Source organism: Schistocerca nitens, chromosome 2, assembly GCF_023898315.1.
Source record: "Schistocerca nitens isolate TAMUIC-IGC-003100 chromosome 2, iqSchNite1.1, whole genome shotgun sequence".
Classification (NCBI taxonomy): domain Eukaryota; kingdom Metazoa; phylum Arthropoda; class Insecta; order Orthoptera; family Acrididae; genus Schistocerca; species Schistocerca nitens.
Window position 1 is genome coordinate 465,160,996 of NC_064615.1, and position 21,000 is coordinate 465,181,995.

Consider the following 21,000-nt stretch of genomic DNA (forward strand, 5'->3'; position numbering starts at 1 on the left):
GCTCTTCATAAGTTTGGTGTTTTTCTCTATGGCTCAAAATTTCATCTTGTTACGGATCACAAACCACTTGTTTCCTTGTTTCATCCATCAACGTCACTTCCCGACAAGGCTGCACACCGCCTCCAGCGTTGGGCTCTTTACTTGTCTCGTTTCAATTATGAGATTAATTTCCGGCCAACGGCTCAACATGCAAATGCTGATGCTTTGTCTCGCCTTCCCATGGGTCCTGATCAGGCATTCGATAGGGACAAACTTTTGTGTTTCCACCTGGATGTTGCCGAGCAATGGGTTGTGGACGGGTTCCCCATCACTGGGGACAGGCTGGCGGCTGCTACGAGTTCTGACCCTACCCTCTCCCGGGTTTTACGCTGTATTCAGAAGGGTTGGCCAGATCGCCCATCCGCTAAGACTTCTGATCCGTTGCAGAACTACTACGCTTTTCGCTACCGCCTCACGGCTAGGGATGGTGTTATCCTCCTCTCCACTGACAACGCTTCGCCGCATGTCGTGGTACCTACGTCTTTGCATGCTTCGGTCTTGCGCCTCCTTCACCAAGGGCACTGGGGTCAAGGGCACTGGGGTGTGTCTCGCACAAAATCTCTGGCGCGCCGTCATGTGTACTGGCCTGGCATCGACTCTGAAATAGCACACATGGTCGCTGCCTGCGGCCCTTGTGCGTCACAGGCCACTGCCCCGAAGTCATCTTTGGCACAGTGGTCTTCACCTGAGAAGCCCTGGGAGTGCATTCATGCTGACTTTGCGGGACCCTTTTTAGGTACTTATTGGCTCCTCGTAATTGACGCCTACTCTAACTTTCCTTTCATTGTCCGTTGCACGTCGCCTACCACCGTGGCAACCATCAGTGCTCTCGCCAGCATTTTTTCTTTGGAAGGCCTCCCCTCTACTCTTGTTACTGATAATGGTCCACAATTTGCCTCTTCCGAATTTGTGGATTTTTGTGCTCGTCACGGCGTTATGCATGTCACGGCCCCGCTGTTCCATCCACAATCCAACGGTGAGGCAGAACGACTGGTCCGCACATTTAAGGCTCAGATGCAGAAACTTCTGACTTCTTCTGCTGCTGATGATGCGCTTCTCCAGTTTCTGGCGTCTTACCGTTTCACCCCCATGGGCGACCACAGCCTGGCTGAGCTCTTACATGGCCGACAGCCCTGCACGCTACTTCATCTCCTGCGGCCTCCCACCTCACGGCCGCAGGTGCCTTCCCTTGGCCGGTTCACCGCCGACGACCTCGTCTGGGTACGGGGATATGGCAGGCGGCCAAAATGGAGCGCGGGCCGCATCTTAAGACACCATGGCAGACGCCTGTATGAAATCCAGATGGACACGGGTGTTGCAGTGCGTCATTCGGACCAGCTTCGGCCTCGTGTGCCAGCAACACCTGTTCCGAATGCTGCTACACCACTTTTGGCCCTACCTGACGCTCAGGATCTTGGCATCTCTCAATACTCACAACGCAGCCCTCTCACCGTCATCGCGATGCCTGCACAAGAACGGATGCCACCAGGAGACGTGCCCATGCAGGAACCGGATGACCATCCTCTGTCAGAGCAAATCTACTCGCCTCCTCCTCCAACGGATGCCGACACATCGTCCATGTCTCCTGTCATATCAACTGGACTTGCCACAACGGGCAGATTGGTGCAGGGGGCCCCAGCAGATTCGACCCCTACATCTCCTGTCATCTCGACCCGTTATCATCGGGGACACTTCCGTCCGTACGGGAAGCCGCCTCCTCGAGACTTTACAGTGAGTCAAACAATGCCTATGGACGTTAGCCATCTCCAGGACGCCTCCATCAAGACCAGTGCAACAATTTCAAAGGGGGGAAAAGTGTTGTGACTCGCCGATCATTCAAAGTGCCGCTGCGCAATTAGGCACGTCCTCTACGTGCGGCGCCTTCTGCCAGCCATGCAGCATCTGCGCCACCTAAGCAGCCAGCCGAGCAGCGGCCGCTAGACTGTGGACTCAGTGCTCATTCGAATGCTAATGTGTACACATGTCTTGCTTGTCAACTTACTCTGTGACTTACATGTGTTGTGTTGTTCTGAAATATATTTGTTAAACTTGACATTATAACATAAACCTTACCCAATACCGATAAGCTTAAAGGAAGCAGTTAGGGAGGAGATAGATAAAATGATTGAAAATAAAATAATATAACGCAGTAAGAGTGTAATACATAATCCTTTAGTAGTAGTGAAAAAGGCTACACGCGCACCCTAAACAAACATATAAAAACTGAAAGAGAGAGACCTATTACCATTGATGAGTTATTGTCCAAGTTTGAGAAAGCTCAGTATTTTAGCTCGACGGACCTGACTGCTGGGTATTGGCAAATCCGGTTACATCCAGATTCACAGAAATATACCGCATTTCTATTTGATGGGAAATCCTATCACTTTAATGTGTTACCATTTGGACTAAATATCTCGGTATCAGTATTTATACACCCACTGGACGAAGAGTTAGGAAGAGAATTATTAAAGGTTTTAATCATATATGTAGATGATATACTGATAATCTCACCCACTTGGGATGAGCATTGCTTGACCTTGAGGAAGACCCTAATAAGATTTAAAGAAAAAGGTATTACAATCAAACTGTCTAAATCACACTTTTCGAGGCAAGAGCTAAAATTCTTGGGACATATCGTAGGTTTACAAGGAATTAAGCCTGAGCCAGAACATATAGAGGCCATTAAGGAGTGTCCCCACCTAGAAACGTAAGACAATTGAAGGGATTTCTTGGAATGGCAGGGTATTATAAACACTATATACAAAGTCAAGAGTTAAACGACCCTCGACTTTTGCGTTTATTACAGAAGGGAATACCATGGAGTTGGGATAAGAAGCACATAATGCATTTGAAAGTGTAAAGCGGGCACTATCAGAATCACCGATATTGCAGCATCCGGTGAAGAGTGAACCATTCAAGATTTCAACCGATGCACGAGACTATGGTATAGCCACAGAAATTTTCCAAGTCGAGTGGGGTTTGGAAAGTATAGACCATAGGTCAATAGCTTCTGCCAGCCAGAGTCTCAACAAGCATGAATTGAATTATACAGCCACAGAAAAAGAATTGTTGGCCATAGTATGGAGTATACAAAAATTCCAAACACTGGTATGGGTGTCCGAAATATACGTCTATACGGATCACCAAGCTCTGTCATTTTTAATGAATAGTCGATTACTACATAGTAGATTGATGTGGTGGATCTTGTTTCTTCCAGCATATGGCATTAAAATACAGTATGTAAAGGGTTCCGAGAATATTATACCCGACACTTTGTCTCGACTATCAGTAGGCATGAAAGAACTAAAGCTTACGGAAGGACCTGGCGTAATTTTTGCGATTGACTTTTTAATGCTGGAATATCCACTTAACAAGGTGCAAGAGTTGGCTCAGAAAATAACAAATAACATCCAACGTGATCCTTAATTTACAGATATGTTTGCTATGTGTGTTAGGAAGTCATTGCCTCCTAATCAAGATGGAAAGTGGAAGATTATAGGACATAATTTGTTTTGGAGAGACAGTAAGACAACCCAACATTGGTGTTTATGCATACCGAATTTAGTAGAAGACAAGTTAGTGTGGTTCCTTCATATGGGGTATTGACACACTGGTATAAACAAACGTATTGGTAATATGAATAAGTTCTATTACTTTAAAAAGCTAGGACGTAGAATAGCATTTGTCATTAAAACTTGTGAAATTTGTCAAAAGATGAAAGAGAGTATCAATCAAATTAAATACAAAATGTATCCAATTATTCCCAAAGGCGTTACATGACCAAACAGCTACAAATATCTTTGGACCAATTCCAAAAGGAAAAGGGGGACTTGCTTATATTTTTGTCCTCATAGAGTGTTGGTCTAAGTATGTTAAGTTATACCCTATTAAGAAAGCAAATACACCAACTGTAATTCACTGCACACAACAATATTTTGTGGAGGTAGGAAAACCAAGGCGGTTTCTCACTGATAATGGTTGGTTGGTTGCTTGGGGAAGGAGACCAGACAGCGTGGTCATTGGTCTCATCGGATTAGGGATGGACGGGGAAGGAAGTCGGCCATGCCCTTTCAGAGGAACCATCCCGGCATTTGCCTGGAGTGATTTAGGGAAATCATGGAAAACCTAAATCAGGATGGCCGGACGTGGGATTGAACCGTCGTCCTCCCGAATGCACCGATAATGGTCCTCAGTTTATTAGTAAAGAGTTTAAGGAATTTTTACTTTGGGAAGATATTCATCAAATATTAATATCCAACTATAACCCAACTTCGAATCCGTGTGAGAGGGTTATGAAAGAAATGGGAAAACTTTGCCGCACCTACTGCCACGAAAAACATACGTCATGGATGATGAAAGTTACAGACTTAGAACTTATTTTAAATGAATTACCACATCTATCAACTGGACTACCACCTTTGGAAGTAATAGGTAAACCCTTTGTAGGAGAACCCCTTATTAGATGTTTCGTGTGGCCGGAGCAACCTGTACACAACTTTCAACTTAAACAGGAAATAGTTTGTAAGAACATACTTAGAGCACAACAACGAGTGAGCAAAAATAACGAGAAGGCTATCAAACCACAATATAAAGTTGAGTATCTAGTTCTTGTAAAGCAGCATCTTCTAGCTCAGCCCTGAAGAAAAAGAGAGACAAATTTTTTCGGAAATATGACGGACCTTTCTGGGTATTAACAGTAATCCATCCCTAGACACTATTTCTAGTAGATCCTATAACTGGATCAGAAAAGAGATAATACAACATCAAGGACCTAAACTTGTATATTCCTCAGTGTTACTTCCACATTAGTTTTCCTAAACCGAATTCCCTTCAAATCGTCAACTATTCTGTAATCTATTCATAACCTCTTAAACTATCCTATCATGTTAGTATTTAAGTGACCGAATATGACTACAAGATTGTGAATAATTTAAGAGAATCACAAATAAACAGTGATCTCCAAAAATAAAATGGAACGAACAGAATAATATTCTGGTAGAAGGTATAATATGATGGTATTATGTAAACAGAGTGACTAAGATGGAATGAACAGAATAGAATATTATATTTAAGAATAATATAATGTGAGGTGACTAATGAAATAACTATCTTATCGTAGTGTATAATTTTCTATTTTTATAGAACATTTATACCTTTTATGAGATGTGATGTAGATGGGAGGGTTTGTATTGATCTTTAAAGGGGTGGGTAGTGTAGATAAAGACATGACTAACACTACACACACACACACACACACACACACACACACACACACACACACCACACCTTTCAGACGACCCTTGCAAACAAGTGTGACTGATTCTTCACCATTTGCCGTTCCATAGGTGTTGCTAAGATTTTTCTTCAGGGGATTCAGAAGTGAAGGTGAGAATTTCCATTCTGCAGGAGACACTTAGCATCATACCTCCTCCAGCTTCTCACTCAAGTACCAGCGAAGTAGGGATCCTGGGGAAGGGGGATGGGAAGGGTTTTCCTGTCTTCTTTTTCTCCTTCGATCTTAGCAACCATCTCTATTTTTTCCTTTCTTACTTCTCATCTGAGTACCGGTCTATCTTTCCCTCTTTCCATATGCATATACTTCTATCGCTGAAGTCCATCTCATTCTCCGTGGTTTCCTATAACCCTCAACTTATTTCAAATAAGTAGGCTGAAGAATCAGGCTGCTTGAACGTACAGCAACATACACACAAAATTACACTTAGACACAAACATGAAAGTTACAGGCTAGAAACCTAAAGTAATGTCAGAACTGCCAAGGGATGAAGGGGAATAAAGACATATGTACATCTGGGTAGATGCACATATGTATGGTTGATATATGACAGTTCTGCATCGTCCCTTTTTTCTTTTTTGTCGCTTTTTATATATTCATACATAGGTGTAAGAACAGAGACTGTTCTCTATCGCACAAGGAAGTGTGAGAAATGAAGGAGAGTAGAAACTAAGGAAGAATTAATGAGCATAAGCCAGGGAGGAACTAATGTTGGTAATTATTTAGGAATATTAGTCGAATATTTGTTCTGCTAATTTGTAGGATAGTGGGACAAGTATAGAATAAAGAAAGGTATGATAAATATGAGGTCTGCTGAAAGCATGGGGGGGGGGGGGGGGGGGGAGGGGGGGTTGCACCCAGCTTTTACTGAATGAAGAACAAGGCAGATAGGCAGACCAAAGAGAGGCTGATGTATACTGTGCAGGCAGCGGCACCAAGAACGGGATTGACCTGTACCATACAACATAGGAATAAGGAAGGGGCGTGCCTACCAAAATGGAATGAGGTTGTGCATCCATAACATCAACCTGGAGGTAAAGTATAGGTACTGTGCGTAAAGGGAACGGCAGTATCGTGACAGAAGTCACACAATTCTATATATATTATTCTGGTAAGTTTGGATTCTTTACATCGACAGCACTATTAGGAGCTATGAGTGTCGGAAAGAACACATTCATTTTTTTTCTCCAGAGTCTCCTCCAGACTGCAAGTTACTGTAGGAAATGAGACAGTTAAGTACGAAAGAAAAGATAGTTTAGAAAGTTATACTAAAGAATGAGGCAATCAAAAGTCTATGTCACCTGGAGTTTGTGATTGGAAATCAAAAATGTTGTCCACACGATTCCTAGATATAAAAGTACTAACTCCAACATCGCGTGAAATGCTCGTATAGTTATTGTCGAAATGAACAAAAACAAGAAAAGGAAAATATAGGTATTAAGTACATAAGGACTAAAAGAAATATATTCTATATTGATTGAAATATAAATTAGTGTTGTGATAGATATTAATGTACATGATGAATATGTGTAAAATATCGCATGTTCGAGCTAAGTAGAGGAATATGTAGTGCTTCGAGAATTTCGGGGTAAATACTAGAAACACTTGGCTCTCCACCATCTCGAACACCTGATATTTTAATGACGAGGATGAGAGAGCCTTTTTACTGCACCACACATATCTGTGCATGCAGGAGGGATAGCTGTCATGAGAAGCCAGGAGCTGCGTCAGAAGAGGAGCCCTGACAAGTGGTTGCTAGCAGCGCCTGGAAATTTATATCAAAAAGTCAAAGAGTGTTGGTATAATGTTATGTGGTTTGTGGTGTCATGAGGATTGTTACAGAGACAGATGAGGCGTGTATTGTATAGAGACTCTTACTTCATGTCTTGGCTCTACATGAGGTAGAACGTATGTAATTGTATGAGTGTTTAGTCAATTCTGACATTTACCTTGGAACCAGTTGGCTTGCTGGAGTTTGTACAGAATAATTGTTATTTTGGGATGAGAGTTGAAAATATACTGTTGTTCAACTGACAAGATTCTCCGAGTACATTATTTCAAGAATAGAGAGTTGGTTAATATTACTCCCTTTAACTTGATTCAGTCTTCGGAGAAGAATTAAACGGTGAGTGTGACGTAGCTGATGACCCAAAGAAGAGGATCAGCTGTACGCACAATGTATGAGTCAACTGGAAGAGACATGCGAGTCATGCAACCCAACATAGCACTGTCTCTTGTCGTCCAAGAAAGCATTAGAGTGTGTATATAAAGCACTGCATTACGCTTAACTACTGGAGTCTTTATGGCTTCTTGTTGGGGAGACTGTATAGCTGAGCTACTGACTACTCCGGAAACAGCCTCTGCCACACAGCACCGAAAAACCTTTTCTCATGCCCCTTTTTGATCTGGTAGTAAGGGAGTTAAGTCCACAGCGAGTGCAAAATGTGACAAGAAATCTGCGCCTTAAGATTGGCTGTAAAATATCTGCCACTACAAAATTCCATGTGTAACGGGTAGATAAACCAATATCTATTGTGCACTCTTTATAACCATACGTGTTTATACTTGAATTGTTGACTGCTATCAATTTCAAAGGCTCACACATGTCCTCCTTAACAAAACTTGGGGCCGGCAAGGTACTCACTTCCGAGCCAGTGTATCTCAGGAAGTTGAGGCCTGAGAGTCTATCATCCACTTGTAATCTGTGCGATGTTAGCTTACACTCCCAGGGTGTTGCAGAGTGGCATAAAGGTATAGCATACAGGAAGCCTTCAAGTGCCTTACCTTGACTGTGTGTGTTGCTGCTTGCAACTGTCACCTGGCTCCTGATTCGTATATGGCGCCGTTCGTGAGTGCCACAGACTGTGGTGCCTAGAGTGGGCTGCCCTCATCATTTGGGTATCCACAAGATTTTGTGCATCTCGCAGCTTGTGGCCCAAATCGTCTGTGATACCAGCAAAAATTGACAGTGTGAGCTTGATCCTATTTTGAGTGTGATCTCTTCTTGTTACTGGTGGAACTGGTGGACACCTGCGGTTCCAAGTTATGTAGCCAAGTTGCCACATTTTCCATCATGTTTTGCAGTTTTCTGGTCCCATCAGCGATAACTGGTTTTTGTCTGTAACCTGTGGCTGCACAGCTTAACTTCGATTCTTCTAACTATTCCAACGAGTCATCATTGGCTTCCATTTCAGAGGTGGCAGATGATGTTGCTACGGACACTATGAGCATTGACTGTAGAGTAGTGAAAGCACTGTCAGCTATTTGCAGTTGCTTGTCAAGAGACTGTCCTTCATATGCAATCAATGCCAGTTGAACTTTAAGAGGAAGCTGCTGTCGCCAGACGCGCAGTAACAGTTCATTGGATATCATGCTTGCGTTGACTACAGTGGGTAAATGTCTCCAAAATTCAGATGGACAAGAAGTCCCCACGTATCTCCTGATACATCATCCAGGAATATCGCTGTCCAGGTAATTTCATGCAGCGAGTGATAAACGCTGTTTTAAGTGTGGTGTACGATTTTTGGAGCGGCGGATGCATATCGTATGCTATCGCTGTTGCCCTCTGATCCAGGTTGCTAATTGCGAGAGTGAATTTTTCGCAGTCTTTGGTTATGCGTGGTAGCTCGAAGATGTTCTCCATGATTGAAAACCATATGTCTGGCTGTGTAGGTATGAAAAAAGGTGCTATTAACTGCAATAGTGGCAGAGTTGATAACAGTGCATTCATGCATGAAAAATCTTCAGCATGTGAGTATGCTCGTGGATTGGCTGCTACTACCAGAGCTTGCAAATTCATGGATTCTCTGTTGCTATCATTCTTCGGCGTTGCAAACTCCAAAAGCCCGATCTCTTGCTTTAGCCGTTGTATCTTGTCATTTGATGCTTGCAGAATTTTGTTAGCTGCACAATATTAAGTTGCAAGAGCTTTTCTTGTTTTTTTCCGGGGTCACAAATTATGTAGGCAACAAATTAAGCCCACACCCAGCTTTGCACAAAATACTTTATTTTTCCAACTCAGAAAAGAAAAAGTAACTCAACTAACAGTCAAAGAGTAAAAATCTTATATCCAACGTTTACCGCCATTGCATGGAGTAAATGGAGCATGCATCACTGGCTACTCCCACATTCCCAAAAAATCAACTACAGCTAAAAGTGTAACAAAAATAAATAACTTTTTGTTATGGTACCTAGCACAACAGGCATCAGTATGAACTGTGGCCATTTCAAGACTTCGAACTCATCAACGGTATTCCAACCAGATGAATTTGTTAAGAAATTTACAAATGTTTTCTCACATGCAGGAGTGGACACACACAAATTATATTATACACATGGATAAGTCACATGAAAGAAGGTGCGTGTACCGGGGTATCACCATGTCAAAATATTACAGAACAGACAAAAGATTTCTGAAGTGAACAAACATTGGTCCAGAGGAGGAAAAAAAAAGAAAACCGTTTACTGTTGAATCTACTTTATTAATCCCAGTTAACTGCATATAGAATGTTGGTACTATCACAGAATTTATTCAGAAGCTCTGAGACAAATTCTAACACTGATAATCTGCTTAAGGAGAAGGAATTAATTGATATCCTAATTCAAAAGTTGCTATTTGCTGCACATTACAAGTTAATTCTAGTACTTTGCAGGCATACTGAAGATGTGTACTTGGTACTTGAATTTAAGCTACTGACAAAGAGAGAAGATAATGTGAGGAGAAAACTTTGATGGTAGAACTCAATTTGTGGTCTATTGTACAGAAAACAATAAAAGTGCTGTAACACTAGACCACTGATGGATGAGACCATAGTGAAACGTGTGCCATGAAGAACTAATTTATTTCTTTCAATTTTTACAGCATTGTTTCACTTTGTATGTTTTTATCTTGGTCTTCAAGGAATACGTAAATGATCATTACTCCACATTTATACTTACTACTTTGTGTAGGGTCAGTAAAATTCCTTCAGTAAATAGTAAATATTCTTGCAATTCTCTCCTGCAAATTTCACATATTTCATTGCTTTGTTTCCTTAGTTCTGTATGGATTGCACAAATGAAGTAAAAACGTATTTTTATGACTTTTAGTCTTTGTTCACATTGGAAAAGTCTTATTAAAAAACTGTATTTTGTTTGTTTTTATTCATGAAATGCATTTATACGTCAATGTCAGTGTTGTAGTATTTTACCTATTACTTATTTATACATTAATTTATTATCAAACGTTACATTTTTAAAGATTTTAATTTTAACATAATATTTCTCATGCTAAAATCCAAACTTTAAAATTTTATAGGACGGGGGGATTCTGATGCTTTATTTCCCACTGACCACATACAGTAGAACAGACTCTCACAGTAATAGCAAGTTACAGCTGCAATCAAAGTATTAAAATTGATATTCACATCACATGAATAATCTTAAATATTAAAATCAACATTGTCCATATCATAGAATATGGATTTTTTTGTTAGCCGCACATATAATTTTATTTCGATTTTTTAAATGGCAAGGATTGAACAGTGAGAGAAAACTTTCTAAAATTTTGAGAGCACTCACTTTCCTGTATTTGCAAGCTTGTGCCATGGGCTGTCAATGTTTGTTATTTCTAGTGTCAAGTACGCGAATTGTTTCCCTGATATTTTACTTTTAACATGTTTCTGATTTGAGAAGAATGTCCCCATAAGAGCAAGCCATATCACATATTATATACTTTTTCCAGTGCATTTAACAGATGGTAGATCTAATGAAAAGTATACAATTATGTCTTCCAAGAATACCTTGTACACAATACTTAACAATCGACTTTCCATAAGCGACTTTTCTCATGCAGAACTGTGTAAATGCTTGCACTTGCTTTACAATTTACCTGTTAAAATAAGTCCTTGTAAAAGTGGTTATCTTATATTGTCATGTCCCTTAAACATCAAGGACAGTGAAATGACAAACACAGGCAACTGCTACTCAAATGAGAGAGAAACACTTTAAAGAAGAAATAAATTTACAGACTAACAACACAACCAAATATTACATCAAAAGGAACAAGCTGAGATTTATGTATCAAAAAGGAATCTACTCTAATACAGTACCTTCAGACCATCAGAAGGAATTCCATCTCCAAATCGCGCAGGTAGATCCCGGAATTCAGCAATCGGAGGGGGCAAATCCACTGAGTAAACAATGACATCTGCATATGTACTATTCAGAGCAATTATCAGAGCCACCACCAGTGGAAAAATGAATAATCGCATGGCGACATAAACAGTCAGATGGCTGGTAACACAGTCATAAGTTTCAACAGAAATGCTTATCTTCCAACCAGTTATACGTATTATCTTCCTTTCTGCTGGTGGAGTGATTTATACATTGGTCGCAATTAACTCAACAAAGTTGTAAGATATCTGAAACCAGATGAAAAATTACATAATTATTTTAGAACATTTATAAATGTTACTTGAAACAGACATTACGCAAAATAAGCACACAAGATTTCCAGTCATTTGTTAACCTTTGTTCCACATAATTAATTTCAAGTGTGTTTAAAGACTTCATTACTTCACGTCAGCTTCTATACTGGGTAAGGTGAGATGTTTACTTTGGTGGCATGAATGTCCGTTGCACATAAAACAAATTGTTAATGAATAGTAAGCACAAGTTTCCTAGTTGGATGTAATGATGACATGCAATCAATGATCATGAGTTCATAAACAATACTGACAAAATTTAAGAATCAAAATAAATTATAAACTGGAGGACTGAAACAAACCAAGATTTTCCAAAATATTAAAATCAATTGATGGATGGGCAGTTTAAAATAGACTGGCGGGTAACAGTATCAGATGACAAGGCACATTTACATGGCTCAGTTGACACTGCATTGCTCACAACAGGCAAATATTACATGAGAGCCAACATGGTGTTGAAAATTTTATTTACTTACCATATAGCTTTTTTTACACATTAAAAATATACGTATACAAAAGTTGCAACATAATGTCAAGTGTAGAGGTGGAAGTGCAGAGGCAAAGATGTTGTTGAATGACAGGTGAGGTACGAGTGGCGGCAACTTGAAATTAGCGGAGATTGAGGCCTGGTGGGTAATGGGAAGAGAGGATATATTGAAGAGCAAGTTCCCATCTCCGGAGTTCGGATAGGTTGGTGTTAGTGAGAAGTATCCAGATAACCCAGACGGTGTAACACTGTGCCAAGATGTGCTGGCCGTGCACCAAGGCATGTTTAGCCACAGGGTGATCCCCATTACCTCATATCCTCATTACCAACAAACACTGTCTGCCTGTGTCCATTCATGCGAATGGACAGTTTGTTGCTGGTCATTCCCACATAGAATGCGTCACAGTGTAGGCAGTGTAATTGGAATGATTCCTTACCCTCTCCCTTAAAACCCACATCCTTTCGTCTTTCCCTCTCCTTCCCTCTTTCCTGACGAGGCAACCGTTGGTTGCGAAAGCTAGAATTTTGTGTGTATGTTTGTGTGTGTCTATCGACCTGCCAGCGCTTTCGTTTGGTAAGTCACATCATCTTTGTTTTTACATATATTTTTCCCACGTGGAATGTTTAGGGAAACATTCCACGTGGGAAAAATATATCTAAAAACACAGATTATGTGACTTACCGAACGAAAGTGCTGGCAGGTCGATAGACACGCAAACAAACACAAACATACACACAAAATTCAAGCTTTCGCAACAAACTGTTGCCTCATCAGGAATGGTATGTGCGGATGGATATGTGTGTGTGTGCGCGAGTGTATACCTGTCCTTTTTTCCTTTTTCCCCCCTAAGGTAAGTCTTTCCGCTGCTGGGATTGGAATGACTCCTTACCCTCTCCCTTAAAACCCACATCCTTTCGTCTTTCCCTCTCCTTCCCTCTTTCCTGATGAGGCAACAGTTTGTTGCGAAAGCTTGAATTTTGTGTGTATGTTTGTGTTTGTTTGTGTGTCTATCGACCTGCCAGCACTTTCGTTCGGTAAGTCACATCATCTGTGTTTACACACACACACACACACACACACACACACACACACAGTGACACAGTGTTGCATTGGAATACACATATTTTTTATATACCTATTTTTTAAGTATGTGATATATATATCACATGTGGAATGTTTCCCTCTATTATATATATATCACATACTTAAAACATAGGTATATTAAAAATATGTGTATTCCAATGCAACACTGTGTCAAAATTTCACAGCATTCAGTCAAAAACTTTTGGAGATTTGCAATTAGTAACATTTACAGTTTGTAAAAACACAAACGTAGATGTTCGTTTCTTCAAAATCTCAACTATCCGAAAGTTCTTCATGGATGGCTTTGAAATTTTGATGCAACATTGCATTTGAATACTCATTTGTTTTTATATACCTACTGGAATGTAATCTGGTATATATGTAATAAAAGGGGTAACAAATTTGTAACAACAGTAAAAAAGAATCAAGGTCGGAGGAAGCAGAGATGGTCAGTGGGGTGGGAGGAAACGGACATAGAAAATGGGAAGGAGGAGAGAGAGAGAGAGAGAGAGAGAGAGAGAGAGAGAGAGAGAGAGAGAGAGAGAGAGAGGAGGGAGGAGAATACAGACAGAGAAAGGGGGGAAAGGTGGTTGAATGAGAGGGTGGACAAGAGGAAATGGAGAGGGGGAGAGGGGGGGGGGGGGAGAGAGAGAGAGAGAGAGAGAGAGAGAGAGAGAGAGAGAGAGATTAGGACTTATATCCAATTCCTATACATATTAGAAATGTGTGCTTTCTCTTTCTTTCTTTCTTCCTTTCTTTTCCACTGAAGCAGACTGAGCCACAGCAATGCATGGTCAGGTACAGTTAGCACACAATAAAATATTATAAACTAACATCTAAGGTATACATATATGTAATCTACCAACTTCGGGTTCGCCAACAGGAACTCTCCTGATCTACCATCATACAATCTTGTGGAGCATTGTTCTGGGAATTGTGGTTCTCCACACATAGTCGGAATTGTTGCTGATCTCATTTGTATAACAGAAACACATGCACAGATGCCATGTTGGTTTCTAACACATCAGGTGCAGGTCAAAACCTGGTGGTTCTTGGGTTATACATGGCATTTGTTATTTTACAATACAGTCCATGAGGTGGTATGGTTGAACACATCATCTACAGCAACTCTTGCTGGTTTTGCTGAAGGTCGTCTAGAGCATTGTAGGTTGAGAATGGCAGGATTGATATCTCAATGGATTGGTAGATTTCTATTATCCATGATGTTTTTGTGCTTGTTCACAAGAGAAAATACATGTTGTTGTTGAGAAGGTAAAATGTGGCTTTGTAATAGTAGCCATTGTATGAAGGACAATTTGATAAACCCAGCAATCATTCTTGCGGCGTTATTTAGCTTGACACCTATTTCCATGGATTATCCAAACTGGGGCACAATGTTCAGTGTTTGAGGAGACAAGACCTAGCATAGAAAAGCACAGGGTGGAAGCCTATACTTCACATGTTCTCTCATGGCTTTTTGCTGCTGTTTCTTATTTTCCATTCTCTGGCTCTTCCTATTCGTTGCTCTCTGAAAGATAAGAGTTCTATCAAGAGACTTTGGTGTTTTATTATGAATAAGTATACTGATTGTTGATTTTATTCTGCAAGTTTATTTTTCAAGCAGAAACAGGACACCTCCATTTTAGTTACATTTGTTTGGTGTCTCCATTTGTGAAAGTACTTTTTCACTATGTCTACGCCTGTCATTAGAATTTCTTCTGACTGTTCGATTGAACTACACCACACTGCATGTTGATGCAGTCATTGGCATCACCCAACTTTCCTGATGTTTTTAGCATGCCTGCTATGTACAAGCTGAAGAGAAATAGAGAAATAGCTGATCCCTGTGGTAGACTGTTCGTTAGTTTTCGTGGTGAGCTGATGTCTGATCCCGTTACTACTCAGAACACTCAGTCATATAATATATTAGTCAAGTGGTTGGTTTGCAAGTACATACACACAGATGCTTGTACATCATGTATTCTCTCCACACTGTATTGTAGGCTACTGTTTTACACCACGAGGAAGATCCACTACAACACATACATTTCAGATATGATTTACTACAGGAAAAGTAATTTAGAAATGAAACTTTTTTTAAAAAAAATTTGTATTTATACTTTAAATGAGAATGTTGGCTTACAGCAATTCTATCATCTTATGAAATTTGTTGAGTTTATTTATATCAGGACAGTGAATATACTGCTTTTACTTGTGTTTTTATACAAGAAAGTTTCTGTTGATTTTGTTTCTTGTCCTTTTTTGTATAATTTGTTTACAATGTAAGTTAGTCATAGTCTTTTAGATATATGTGTGGTATATATTGTTATTACTATATGCAAACAAAATAAAGAATGAGGCAGCATATTGGTCCAGGTATTGGACTGTCATTCAGGAGAAGCTGGGTCAATGCCTGTCCCACAAGTGTCTAATCTGCACAAAATATCACTGAATATATATGACACTTCTCTCTCAAGTTTGTCTTTTGGAAAAATGCAGGACTGTCTCACATTTACAGGTGGAGTAATAGTAGTTAAAACCACGGGTTTTAAGTTGTGTTATAGCTAATACAGAACATTAAAATAATTAGTCACTGTTGTTTTAAATTTGGCTGTATTTTTCATTATTGACCTGCAACCATTTCAATTTTGTAACGATAGTTTTCTTAAAATTGATAACAGCATTCAGTAAGGTTTCAATGTGAAAGAAGGAAGGATTGTAAGCTGTAATAATTGATAATGAACACAAATCATGGTAATGACTGTTGAGACCTGTGGGTCTATAATTTCACCATTCATAACTGGTTCACTCACACTTACAACACTAAATTAATGGCCTTTAATGAAGTAGGGGCCATAAATTAGTGTATGACAGAAAGAAAATTTGTTGCCACAGTTTTCATGAATTGGAGCAGTGAAGAAAGGAAGTAGGTAATTTTACAGGAATAGTAGTATCATCAGTTTGGATAAAAAAATTGTCTCTGACAGTTGTTATTAAGGCTGTCAGGGTCTCAGAATGGAGCCACAGATACCTCTGATAACAAAAAATGACCAACAAGGCAAATATTCTAATCTGAAATCATATCTTCTGGACATCATCTACTCCATACGTAAATAATAATTAAACACTAGCACAATAGAGAAAGAAGTTTAATTTGTTGTTAAATTTGGGTTTTGTTTGTGATCTGGGTAAAAATAGAAATGGGTTAATTTTTAAAGTTTGCGCCAGTATGATATTTTAGAATATGCAAATGCTTGGTATACTGCCTTACACACAAACAAATCATGCATACATAGCCTGTAAACTGACCCATTTCACAACATTTTGATAGGAATTGTGCTACTGATTTACAGTACATGTAACTAACTGAGTAGGATTTCGCACTCTGGTCCGGTCAACTTCATGGTCAACAGTGGTGGAGCAAAAGTTTTGATTGGCCAAGGATGGGGAAATAAACCAGTCATATCCTTTGCTTTAAAAAATATATCTGGCATGCACCTTAATTTGGGTATTTTAAGAATAACCTACATAAGTTTGGAGTGGTGAGATGTGCAGTATGCACAATAGAAATGCATCAGAGACTTCCCCATTACTTGCAAAGTTCTCAAAATGATGGGGGATGGTGCTTGGATATAAAGGATAATATAGTCAACTGCACGTGACGCAAAATAAAAAGCAAGTAAGGACTCATGCAAGAAGATAATGACAAGGGCACAACTTGCAAATGAGGAACATGATATCAGTGTTGATGACGATAATGATAGTAATATGAAGAAAATAATAATCCCGAAACTAGCTTTTGACTTACTTCACTGCAAAGAAGGAACGATTGTACAGCACAACACACCAATACAAAGGCAATGTCGCTGATGCTGTGCACAGAATTATTCGTTCACTGAGATTGCAAGGGATCAAAGTCAAATCGCTTGAGGCCCAAAGTTTCCACATTTCTACAAATTCAGTACACCAACACTACTATTACTAATTTGAATGCTAAAACTGATGAAGATAAGAGAGCACTAAATCAAAAAGAAGAGAGACAGACCGTTACACTAAGCTACAAGAGAAAGTCCACAAGTGATAATCTCCATTGTAAAGTGCAGAAAATGAGAAGTTTTTAAAAGACCACACCCTCTCCAATCTCCCACTGCAATGAGAATGATTCATAGCAAGCAAAGCCTCCAGAATGCAGTATCCATTTTCAGAAAGGGGTTGTGGTTTTTCAAATCCAGGTAAGGAAAGTTTCATTACTAGATAATGAATAATATCAAATCCATTGATAATGAAAGTTCAATTTTGAGAGGTAACCATGTTTGGTGTGACAATGGCTGAAGATTATGGTGTTTACTTGTCAACTTTTAGTAAGTCCTGTGTTTGCTTCCAACATTTTTGTAACTGAACACTGCAGTTCCCTGTTGAATGGGGTATTATTCCATAGTCTTTCACAAGCCTGGTTAATTTGAAATAGCAGGAAAATCTCTTCTGTAACAAACAAAATAGAAAGCAAGGTGTTCTTCAGTGTTAAGAAGCACAAGACTAACTTCAACTGCATGGTGATAGTGTAAAGTGAAAGGCAGCACATAATTCCATTTTTGGTTTGCTATTTTTCATGATTGCACACAGTCCAGTCATATTAATGTGATCGCCGCCTATTTATAGGGTATATATCATGGCAACAACTTATCAGAAAAGTAGTTTCCTCACACCTTCTGCTTCATTTTCTCATATTACCCTGCTACCTCAGCTATTAGTTAGCACAGTCGGCTGCAATCAAATATAGAGTAATTACTTTAACTGTCAGGTTACCTTTGAACCTATGTCATATGTTTATTTTACTCAACAATGACTAAAGAGCAAAAACAACATGGAAAAGTGATAAAGCTATTACAGTCCAGTAAAGCAAACATGTTAATACACATTAAATGGGAATGTTGGAGTATATTCAGTGAGCGTGTATTCAATACGGAATCTTATAGCTATTGTTGTCACAACACTGCCTGTGAAGGTAGGAAATGCCATTGCCTCATTTCATTTTTCAGTACCCTGGACTATCTGTTACTTCTTTTTATTCTATAGTCAACAGCTTCCATGTGTTGTGTAATATTTTGCCTTATGCAATGACAGTTGATAAATGCGTACCAAATACACATCACAACAGATAAGCACATATTAAAATTATTTTGAAGTTACAAATATGGCTCAGAGAGAATTCATGCAGTTATTTTGAATGAGTTCTACTTGAAGTTCACCTTCACTGAATTAATAAGTCACAAAATGGTTCAAGGCCTTCTGAAAAATGTAATAAATGTTGTAGATGAACATGCCAATTGAGTTTCAACATGTCACCAAAACATTTAGGCAGCTGACTTATGATCTGCAATGTTATGCACTAAAAGATATTTTTGGCTTGATTTATCAAGACTCAGAGGCTGACAAAGAGGAAAAATACTGCTCATAAAGATGCTACTGATACTGTATTACACAAGACACACATGCATATCCCTAAAGACACAATATTGAGATAATATACCATCTTTCCATGGGGATATGTCAATGGAAATTATCTGCGACTGTTTTCCAAGGTATGAATTGTACATTAAAGAGAACTTTTAAAGAAAGAAAGGATGACTTGAGTTATTTTTCTGTCAACAACAGGGGCACTTGATGGAGTACAAGGTCACATTGCACGAGTTTGGGGATAGGAATCAGTCCCGTCCATTTCAAAGGAACCATAGCTGCTTTAGGAAAACCACACAAAACCTAAATTTGGATGACCAGATGGGGAGTTGAACCTGGCTCTCCTTGTATGCGAGTCTAGCAGAATTAATCACTGCCACCTTTCTTGGTAACAACACACAATTTGAATGAAAGTAATGCATGTTTTTGAACGATATTTCATACTGCTACAGATGAATATGAAAATCAGTCAAAATGGAATGATAAACCTATTACCATTACACCTATTCTCTCAACATGGACTATCAAAATTCAAGATCCACATCACAAAAATGGAATGCTATTTCTTCAGAGAACGCTATAGGGTACCGAAACAAACTTAGCCAAATACATAGAGCATAATGTGTGCACTGCTCTAATCGCCCTTAATAGATAGTTCATTTATTGAAATTTCTTCTGGCTGTAAATTCTGAACCAGTACGTCCAGGGGCATTGCAGATCACTGCGATTTATCCACCTTGTCCGTGTCGGTAATTTCTTCTTACTTAATGCTAACAATAAGTTACTTGACCAAACTCAAAAAAACAAATACTTCCCGAAAGTGTTAAAAGTGAATCATAGTGTAGCCGTACATTTCAACTATCCATTCCTGCGACTCTGTAACGTATTATTTTCCTGACAAAGTAAAATTTTGATAGTGCCTTAGCTAATAGCAACAGTAATTAGTTTGTTCATTTATGTGTAAATTATCTTTAAATTGTTATCTGTACCACGGTATGTATAGACTTTCGGTACAAGGCTGCCTTGCTGCAAAATAACACTTTCATTATCGCTACAGTACCTTATTACGGTACGGAAGACGTCTGATGACCGTTCCCACAGTAAAGTTTAAATGAAAAGTGTAGGTAAAGGTAAACGGTACATTCCTTGTAGGAGACTTTTTTTTTTTTAATTCGTTCGTCATCTATACGAAGAAACTGCAACATTATTGCACATCGTATTTTACAAAACAATTACACGCAGCTTCCTAAAGCTAACAAAATGCCTAAAGGTTAAAGCTGTTTCAAACACGATAAAAGACCGAAAGCAATATTGGCGACACAGAGGCACAATTTATTTACGAATATCATTAAATAAGTATCCGAAAACCTTTATTGGCATTTATCACTTTAAGTTTTTAACAAATCGTAGATTTCAATTCCGTAGCTACCTTGGATCACGAAATCAAGACTCTCTTTGGTTGACATACAGTACTAGTTCCAGTCACATAGCCTAATAAAAATCATAATTTCCGCAAACAAATACCACTCACTCGCTTCCTCGTCGATTATATCATATGAACTTCCCAGCAACCATTCGCCTGTCACCTGTCAAAACAGACAACACAGCAGGCAGTGCATGTCTGCGTAGTTTGCGGACGGTTATTTAATTATGGACGCCTGGATACTCAGCAGTATGATTAATCGAGCTCGTTAATTTCAAGCTATCTTGTGAAATACATAAAAGATTTAAATTCTAAACAAAGAAAGATTGACTGACCGTAGCCAGTGCTTATACGGCTGAAATCATACATTGCAGAACTATATTTGACACAATACCTCAACCATCCCTGAGATGCAAATCGTATGCAATCGAATCAGACTTGTACTACAAATACATTGTCAGAAGTCTCGTTCTGAAATTACTCACGAAATGTAAATGTATTCTTACCATGGCAAAATAATGTGAATACGCCACTGAAATGTCATTTGTCATACGTATTTTAAGAAAATATTAACGAAGTAATCAAATTGAGCTGTTTCGGGCGTTTTGTTTGAGCTAACGCGGAAGCCCGAGAGATGCTTCTCACAAAAAATGATTAAATTATATTACATTACTCGTAATTCTTGAAACCAACGGAGAGTGCTCTCTGGGATATGGAAACAATTCAGGGATGAACATTTAATTTAATTGTGCA

General features: G+C 39.2%; 1 protein-coding gene across 6 annotated transcripts in view; it reads right to left on the bottom strand.

Moving 5' to 3' along the window:
- The window catches only part of LOC126236366 (E3 ubiquitin-protein ligase RNF13), a 137,855-nt gene extending 117,172 nt beyond the window's left edge, over nucleotides 1-20,683 (bottom strand). The window contains exons 1-2 of one of the 6 annotated variants that reach the window (XM_049945606.1): nucleotides 20,642-20,683; nucleotides 11,422-11,733 (exon numbers count right to left, since the gene is read on the bottom strand). In XM_049945606.1, coding sequence (XP_049801563.1) covers nucleotides 11,422-11,583 — 162 coding nt within the window. In that variant the 5' untranslated portion in view covers nucleotides 11,584-11,733; nucleotides 20,642-20,683. The other 5 variants (XM_049945605.1, XM_049945604.1, XM_049945603.1 and 2 more) reach the window with 5 other exon arrangements.
- Between the last annotated feature and the right edge of the window lie 317 nt (nucleotides 20,684-21,000).